General features: G+C 33.4%; 1 protein-coding gene across 1 annotated transcript; it reads right to left on the bottom strand.

The window, feature by feature from the left end:
* Positions 1–574: 574 nt before the first annotated feature.
* On the bottom strand, positions 575–6,051 carry LOC139867856 (uncharacterized). Its single transcript, XM_071856204.1, has 12 exons — positions 5,866–6,051; positions 4,330–4,467; positions 4,176–4,257; positions 4,014–4,090; positions 3,024–3,139; positions 2,809–2,917; positions 2,607–2,723; positions 1,996–2,087; positions 1,537–1,685; positions 1,358–1,449; positions 811–954; positions 575–721 (listed from the first exon to the last, which is right to left on the bottom strand). The coding sequence occupies exons 1-12, from the start codon at positions 6,049–6,051 to the stop codon at positions 575–577; spliced, it is 1,449 nt and encodes a 482-aa protein (XP_071712305.1).
* Positions 6,052–9,391: the final 3,340 nt, after the last annotated feature.

Genomic DNA, 9,391 nt, shown 5'->3' with positions numbered 1-9,391 from the left:
AAGAAGTTTGCGAAAAACATCATGCCCTGGATGACCAAGACGCTGATGCCAGGTAATCGGACTAATAGTGAGAGCATGCTTAGGAGATGGTGAAGTGACAGGGTAGAGATCCTCGGTGCTGTCATATCGAAGAAGAAGAAGACGCGTCAAATAATCCATCACAGAAAATTCAAAAGGATCAAACTCAACAGAGACAATATTATCACGAGTAAATTAACGAACAGAAATGAGATTTTTTACAATATTTGGGGTAACGAGAACATTATGTAAATGTAAGGGTCTGTGAACAGGTAACAAGCTATCACCAGTGTTGGTAATAACTTTTACAATGAGTAATAACTTTTACTTAACATGTTCCGGGAGTATTTCCCCGCCCACATGGCTAATTAAGTAAAGAGTAGTAAGTAATTAATAATTGTGACTTGGACAAAAACTCACACTAAAGCATTTCTATTGGTTCTTTCACGTTGTCTAAAGCAGCTACGAGTTTAACAAAATAAAGCTTACAAATATGCAAATAAATTGGATAATAGAGTAATATTTTCTGTCATCAAAATGTCATGAATATTGATTTTCAAAGCTTCCAATATATACGAAACTTGTGCAAAATCCCCGAAAGCAGTCCCCAAAATACAATCTCAGCAAATATCACGTATAGAAGTGTCCCAAATCTTTCAGAGTTCCAAACGTCAATAAATACATGATCTTGAATCCAGTTTACCTACAAAATATAATATAATATGTTATAGTTAAACAATCACTCATTATTAATTAGCTACTTTTATGTTTTATGTTGGATAGTTTTTTTACCAGGTTGTTTTCAGGGTTCTTGTAGTACCATCCATTTACGAACCCTCCTAAAATGCCTTGTGCTCCTAGTACAAAAACCAACATCGCGTTCATCCCAATCCATTCGAAGAGCAAAAATGGCGTTCTTTTTCCCCAAACATCAATCTGTTTAGTTTATCAAACAATTCATATGCCGTTGGAAAAAAAACAATTCATGATTAGCTCAAATTAATGTGCTTAAGAGATGCATTTTGTGTAATTGGCAAGCTTGTAAAAGTCACTAGTTTGGAAACTAGTCAACCAGGTCCTCGTAAGGACTAGTCAGTCATTGACCAACTTCAACTATGACCGACCAAATTCAACTTCTAATTAGTAGATTGGCGACTTTGACTGACTTAGGCCTATTCGAGTCATCCTACTCCCCTAATCCGACTAGTCCTGACTAGTCGGCTAACTAGTAATCAGGTATTAACAACAACAATATCCAATCTCACGAAAGTAAAGTAAGAGGGTGTAAATAGGGGGAAATTGTGAATATTTAGTAAATTTGGGACATGAATTTGATTACCAGGATATAAAAGACTGAAAACACTAAACCGGCAGCACCCGCAGTGAAACAAACATAGCTAAAACTATAGAGTTGCTTGTTGATCGGAATTGCTACATAAAACAAAAGAATTGGAAACATCATTATTCAAAAATAGAGTAATTAAATACTAATACCGTTTACATAGATAACTAACATACCATCTGTAAAATGAAGAATAATTCCTATGATCAACAAACCAAAACCCATTGAGACCCATTGCTTCAGCCTCTCTGCATGACCCTTAAAGTGGATCAATACATGTCCATAATGAATCCCAATGACACCTGATAAAATTGCTGAGATTGAACTGCAAAAAACAAGATTTTTTAATTATAAAGGTATCTTATATTATACACTTCTCTTAATACTGTTCTAAGGTTTTTCTTTCGGTTTATCTGGAAGGGCGAGTAATCCAACCCCATACTCTACTGTATGCAGCCAATCGGGATTACTCTCGAGCTATCTTCAACCCTTCCTTGGCCAACCCAAGACTCGAACCTGAGACCTGTTGCAAGGATGTCAGGACCCAACCACTGAACTGATTGTTAGACTTTTTGTATAACAATTTTTACCCCGATAGCTTAATTGAAAATTAGACTTCTTGTGCGTTTATGCACCTTAATAAGCCTTCAGGTTCGAAAGGAGCGCGACACCAAGTCGGTGCGTCCGGACGGAATTCACCACTATTTGGAGAGTCAATAGTGCAAGCCTGTAAATTTAAGATCCCGAAAAATACTGTAAGGAAAGGGTCCTTCCTAAAAAACGATTAATCGTAAACAAAATAACTAATTATAAACTGTAACTACAAAATGTCATATATCAACTATCTCAGTCAAAAACTATTAGGATTTTTTTAATAATAGCCTTTAAAGCGGTCATTAACGAATGTTGTACATAACATGTATATATTGATTTTAAAGTGAAGGTTATAAAAATGTACAATAATTTTATGTACGGAAAAATAAAACCTTAAAAGCTGTTGTTGAAAAAATATAACTTTTTAATATGTAAAATGAATATTTTTTAAAAGGAATTTGTGTATTCCATAGTAATTTTATCAATTTAAAGATAGAAATTTTTTTTTTTTTTTTTTTGCTAACTTATGATTTAAGAGTATACATTAAACTTGATTATATGCACTATAGTTATTATGATTTACATATATACTATAGATGATAAATAAGATAAGATTAAGATTTTATTATAAATGCTTCTTAAAAAGGTGAACCTTTAAGCGTCTCAATTCAGGTTGCGAGTAAAGATGATTGATACCCCAAACTTCCCTATCAACATAACCAACGGCGTTACAGGCTGGACCAAGATGCCCTCTCATGCCACATATAACCTAAAGGTACAAACAAAAACTACTTTTTAATACCCATTAATTTCCTTATCTTGATTTTTTGTATATAATGTCGATTTAAACTTACTGTGAAACCTTCTGACTTATCGTCGTCGCGAAATGTAAAACTCCAATTGGGAACGTATAAAGCAAATGTCGTGATCATGTAAATAAGAAACGAAATGAACCCTACAAGCCTTATTGTGCATACAAGGTACAAAATAAAATTAAGATAATCCCTTGAAAAGATTTATGAAATAGATGATTTTCGTGTAAACTGAACAAAATAATATTTAGATTTACCATTGCCATTTGTAAGCTGAAAAAATGGATAAATAACCAGATTGTAGAATTGTTGGTCTGAGCTTTGTGGTAAATGTTTCTACTAGAGCAACAATCATGTACACCAATGCTATTCTCTACAAAAAAAAAAAAAAAAAAAAGGATGAAATAACCTTTAAAATTGTCAACGGTTCCAGATTTTATGAACAACTAATGTTCTATTATCATGTATCCAACATCCAACATTGTATATATATCAAAAGAAGAGAATTGAATAAATATATATAAGCTCCCAAGTTAACCATTTCAAAATATCCTAGCGGTGTAGTTTCAATATTATCAGAAGAACTCTCATGTTCAAACCCCACCAGGCCACTACAGAGGTGTCTTTGAGCATAGGCAAGAGAGGCAACCGCTTAGGATCCAAAATTTTAGAAGGACCTAAATTTTGAATATGTAAATATTTTTTTTAATATATTTAATTAAATTATATAAAAAATTGTCAATTAAATTTAAAATACATTGTTTTTAATAGTTAAATACAATGTAAGTAAATAAATAGATAAATTGAAGTATTATTTTTTTATGCGTAGTAAAAAAATTTAATATATATGCGAGCCTATTTTTATTTTCATCTAGGGCCTTTAAATTGTTGAGACGGCCCTGACCCACTACAAGCATATCTTGTGATGACCAAGGATAACATTAAAAACGATCAGATAAATCGGATATATCTAAGTATAAATATTCGCTTTCCACAAGTAAAGCAAATTGATAAAACGTATCCCTATTTATATACTGTAATTCCCAACTTTATGTATTACGGAGTACTAAGTAGTTTCAGTAAAATATTTTGCAATCACACAATACTACCTCGTTCCAATTGTACTGTCCACCTTACCATATATAATTAAACTCTTCAATTTATCCTTTTATTTCTTAAATAAAAGTAAATCTAGTCAAACTTATTTTAAATTTATAAAGACAAAACTAACATTAATACGTCTATACCTGAAGTATGCCACACCATCTAATTAGCTTCATGTCAACTCCATAAACCAATTCATCTGGAGCATGAGAGTACCCTCCTGCACAAAAATTAACTTCATGTTAATTAAAGAACAATTAATGCATCCTTAAATATGGAATGTGTAATCTCTATTTGATGATTACCTTGCAATAAAATCCCCCAGAACAACATCTTCAAAGTTCTTATGATTATCTTTCTTACTGCATACTTCACACTTGGGACCCTCTGTGAACGCAACGATTTGTTGAAACTTTTCGTAACAATCAAACAAGTGTTGTAATTACTAAATAGATGTACCTTGAGAGCTAGTGCAATTGCGACACCAACAATGAATAGAAAGAACGGCATCACGAAATCAGCCAAAGTGCACCCATTCCATGGTGAATGATTTATTCGCGCATATACACCGCCAGCGTCATCTACTAATATCATTAGCTGAAACAACCCACAAATGTGTATTAGGGACCATTCCATAGCATCTTAAAAATTGTAGTAAAAATTCTATCGTGACTCTAATTTTTTGGCAAACCGGGACGATTGATCCACATTATAATTTTTGGGCTAATTTAGGCTCTCATACCGCTGATACGATCGGTTACAGCCCAACAAGCACCAAATATATAAGCCATTAGTTCCTAAAGTACTCTAACATCAATTAGTAGTAGATTAAGACACTAATGAGCTTATATGTTAGTCTTGACATTATCCCTAACCAATGTGAGACTGGATTTGCACTCAATAATTCTTATTCATGTGTTAATATTTCAATGATAATCATCATAAATATCCAAAAACTTTCAACTCTAATATAACATTGTCGATTAGGTCACACCCTATCATAATTAACATTATCACATTGTCGATTAGATCACCTCCTTATCATAATTAACATAACTGGACTTCTTACCTGCCACATCAATGCCGCATCTATCTACTTTACACCCTATAGCTAACTCATAACTCACTACTATCTATCAAAGTATCATACTTACTTTCCTTTTACAACAAACCAAACAATATGTAAAAGAAGAAAAAACATTTTAATGTCTTCATATTCATTTCCATCACATATTGCGTTAAAGCCATAACTGAATCAAAACACATGAGACATTGTTGACTTTATGTGTTTATCTGATCTTTAATCTCATCCTTGTTTGTGTTAGTGTCAATTTTAACTTGAGGTGGTTAAGTTTCAAGTTTGGCGGTCAAAGTTGAATAAATGGAATTTGTCTCGAGTTAGAAGTTGATGTCGCTAAAGTGTAAAGATGAAGACTTCGACAGTATGTGATTTATGGGTTCTAAATCCTAAATATGAATATCCATTTTATGTTTCCTTTTCACATTATCTCATTATTTTCTTATCTTCATTCGCTCCAATTTTTTCTCTCTTGATTAAAAGTGTAATCGAGTTAGGATTTTTAGTACGTATAGTGTGGTTGATCTGTTGGATACTTCATGTGTTTATGAACAATAGAATGTGTGTGAGTGTTGTTTCATAATTTTGGTACTCAGATTCGTTTGTATTTCTGTTTTTGGTTAAAGATACTAATTGCTCCTCAACCAATATCTTCGTGTTCTAGTTTTTGCACATACGGACTGTCTATTACGATGATAGGCGAAGTCTTATCTAAAACACTTAGAGTCTGTTACTTTTGATAATTTGTTTCTGTACAACTTTTACTTCAATAAATAAAATTGTTTTTCTTTTTGTCAGTTAATCTGAAAATTGGTCTGTATGTATGTAGGGGGATACATAATAAAAACGGCACTCAATATAGAAAAAATGTAAACTACCCCTAAGGCCCTAATCAAGCTTTTAGAACAATTACTTACTACAATGGTTAAACCTCGAAACGCATCCAAAGTTGCAATCCTTTTACTCTTTTCCTTTGGCAACACCATCTTTTCTCCGACTTTCGCTTCATCCTGTTGCTCGATTGCCGTTTTAGTCTCTTCTATATAATTTTCTGTCGCGGAAACATGACCCAACCCTTCTTCTACTTTCTTTAGATCCTCCATATTACTTACTTAAACTCCTCTGTTTTTCTGTTAAAAATCTTATGGTTACTTAATTGTCATACATATAGTACTACCTATCCACGTATATATAGTTGTGTGTGCGTACTTAAGCTACTAATTAACAATCGATCATTCAAAATTATGTATTTTGTGAAGAAAAGAAACGAATGTGAGCCGGCTATTTAATGGTCTATTGTTTGACCAATTGGTATAATAAAAGTAAAATGACAGATAAGAAGTCCCAAATTTTTATTCTTTTGTTAACAGGTTAAGGACACGAACAACTAATGTTACTTGCTAATAATCCTCATTGGTTTAATCATTATTGATTGATACTTTTTAGAGATTCTTGTGTTGGCAATTGTTGGATCCCGTGGTTGTATACGGCTTATAAACCTTTAATTAAATAGAATTTATCTATTATATATTTATATTTATATAAGTATATAATATAATACTGAGTATTATATTATTTTTATATATTTCTCCTGTATACAAAAGGAGATGATTTCGTTGGACCATCTTTATCCCTGAAGGAGATGATGGGCGTGTTGCTGGGTGGGGTGGGGTGCTTGATGAGCGTGCTGACATACCGGTGTGTAATGGGGTGGAGTGTTAAGTGGCGTGTTTGGTGATGTATTAAAATCTGATTGTAAGTTGGGTGAAAAGTGGGATAAATAAAAACTAATTAAAAAATGGGGAAAATACCCAACACGCCTAAAACTTTTACGTGCTCACTTGATGCACTTGACCAACACACACACCAACACGCCTTGTTATGGGGTGCTAGGTGGCGTGTTGGCCAACACATACACACCAACACGCCGCATTAAAGGTGGTCTAAGGGGTTATATGAATTGTTTAAATGAAACTTCCTATACTTTTTTCTATTCATTTTCAATAACATCTATCTATATACATACATACATTCTATAAAACAATATTTTTCTATTTATGTGACGCAATTTTATTAATATAGCTTATGTGTCAACTAATTACGAATTTACCAAAAATAATTTTTAATGAATTTTCATTCATTGTATTGTTGTGTTTTTTCTCTATTATTAAGGAATTTAATTTATTATTTAATTCCATCTATAATTATTTTCTTTTTATGTAAATTAACATATTCACTACTTTCCATTTATAGCTATTTTCTTCTTTTTTACTATAGCATTACTATTACTATTTAGCTACGATTGTAATTACGAACCTAGACAATTATGTTAAATGCATGACAGTTAATATAAAAAAAGAAAAAATTGATAATGATGTCCAAAGACAATTAATATAGAAGAAGCTGTAAATTGTGTTTTTTAAATAATTAATCATTTAAACCATAAATTCATAAGATTAGTGATAGGGTAATAATGGAAGCTTATAAAAATAATACCCGTTAAATGTCCTGTTGTAGTTGGTATTATAATCTTGAAGGCAACCAATGACGCTTGCTAATGAGCTCTTCCCTAATAATATACGGATGAGCAAGTACTCTTTAATAAGTAATAATAATTAATAATTAATATTAATAATACGATTAATATGATAGTGATAACATGATGAAGTCATCATTCCAATTGCTCCACGGTTGGATCCCATGCTAGGATCTTTTGATCAAAGAACAAGAATCGATGACGAATTTGGACCAAAACAAGTGATGAATAAGATGAACATGATGAATAACAATGAACACATGAACGTAAACAATATGCAGCTGATTCAAGCCAAGATTCAATGTAATAAACATGATAAACGATTACAATAATGATTACATGAATCTAAGCTAACCACTTTGTTATTTTCATGGTGGTTGGAGCATCAATCTACCATGGATCCTCTTCACCATGAAGGTGAAGAGGTGGAGCTCACCTCACTTTAACACTATGTGCTCACACAAACTTTGGAGGTGCTCAAATGACAAATGAACCAAGAAACTCTTTATATATGCCCCTGTCAGCTCGAGTGCCATATATTTAAACGTTTTGTCACATATGCTCATGTGACGTGAGTTTACTTGGTCTATACAATCCTAGGTGTACAATGTAATAATAAACGTTATTTGCCCAGCGACGGCCATACAAATATGCATCAACAAATTCCCCCTTGGACGTTGCTGGTGAATTATTGTAAACACCTTTTGCAATCTTCAGTCAATCTCTGTATCAGTACAAGAAGATTCCCCCTGTGACTGAACTCGATCAAATTCCCGATGCCCTAGTCTTCATACAAACCAATAAGCTCAGTATCATCAACTGTAGAACTTCCCCCTCCCTAATAGCTGCCACTCGACATTTTCAGCTTCTGGTAACTGTTTCTTATTTCACTTTCTTCTTTAATTTTTTCGGCGGCCGGAGATGGTGGTGCTGTGGTGGTTCACGGCGGTGGACATGGAAAATAGCTCAAAACTTCACGAAAATGGATGAAAATTTACAGATAGTACCATTAGGACCCGGTAAACATAACTACCATCTCAGATTTCCCAAACTGTGATGCCCCGTACAAAACCATCGTGTACGAATCATCAACAACAGGATCATTACAAGGTTAAGTACTATATGCGTTTTCAAAAAGAGTTTGCATTCATTAATAAAGTGGTGTCTAAACCAACATCGAATGTTTTACAATCCAAAAGCATGCTTCACTAAGTAGAAGCAAATAATAAGTGTATGTGACCACAATGGTCGTTACAAGTCATAGTTCAAAGTACTAATGTTTGAATGCAAAATAAAGTAGTTCATGCGATAACAACTCTAAGCAGCGGGTGTCTACAGCACGACTAGTACACAGCGGAAGCTAACCTCAAGCACCTGAGAAAAACATGCTTAAAAACGTCAACACAAAGGTTGGTGAGCTATAGTTTAAGTATAACAGTATGTAAGGTAGGCCACGAGATTTCAGTGCTACAAAGAGCGTTTCAAAACAGTATGATAAAGTATATGTTAACCGTGGGCACTTGGTAACTAACTTAACGTTTATACCCCCTGAAAGTACACTTGGCAAGTGCGTATGTTTACGAAGTATTAAACACTCATTAAATGCTAGCGCTACTAGCCCGAGTGGGGATGTCAAACCCTATGGATCCATATCTAAGATTCGCGTTCACCGGTTCAAAAACCAATGACTAAACGTTACCGAGCTAAAGGAAATGTTTCTGCCGTTATATAACCCACACATATATAAGTTTAAGTACTCGTGCCTAGTATGTAAAACATAAAATCCGCATGTATTCTCAGTTCCCAAAATAAGTTAAAGTAAAAAGGAAATGCTATAACTCACAATGATAATGTAGTCGTAAAGTCGGTTCGGAAAAGGTGTGCAAGTAATCGGTCCGAAGGTCCTC

Source organism: Rutidosis leptorrhynchoides, chromosome 9 (genome assembly GCF_046630445.1).
Source record: "Rutidosis leptorrhynchoides isolate AG116_Rl617_1_P2 chromosome 9, CSIRO_AGI_Rlap_v1, whole genome shotgun sequence".
In the NCBI taxonomy this organism is placed as follows: Eukaryota; Viridiplantae; Streptophyta; class Magnoliopsida; order Asterales; family Asteraceae; genus Rutidosis; species Rutidosis leptorrhynchoides.
Note: the sequence above shows the minus strand (reverse complement) of the source record. Positions and strands in the feature narration are given on the sequence as shown.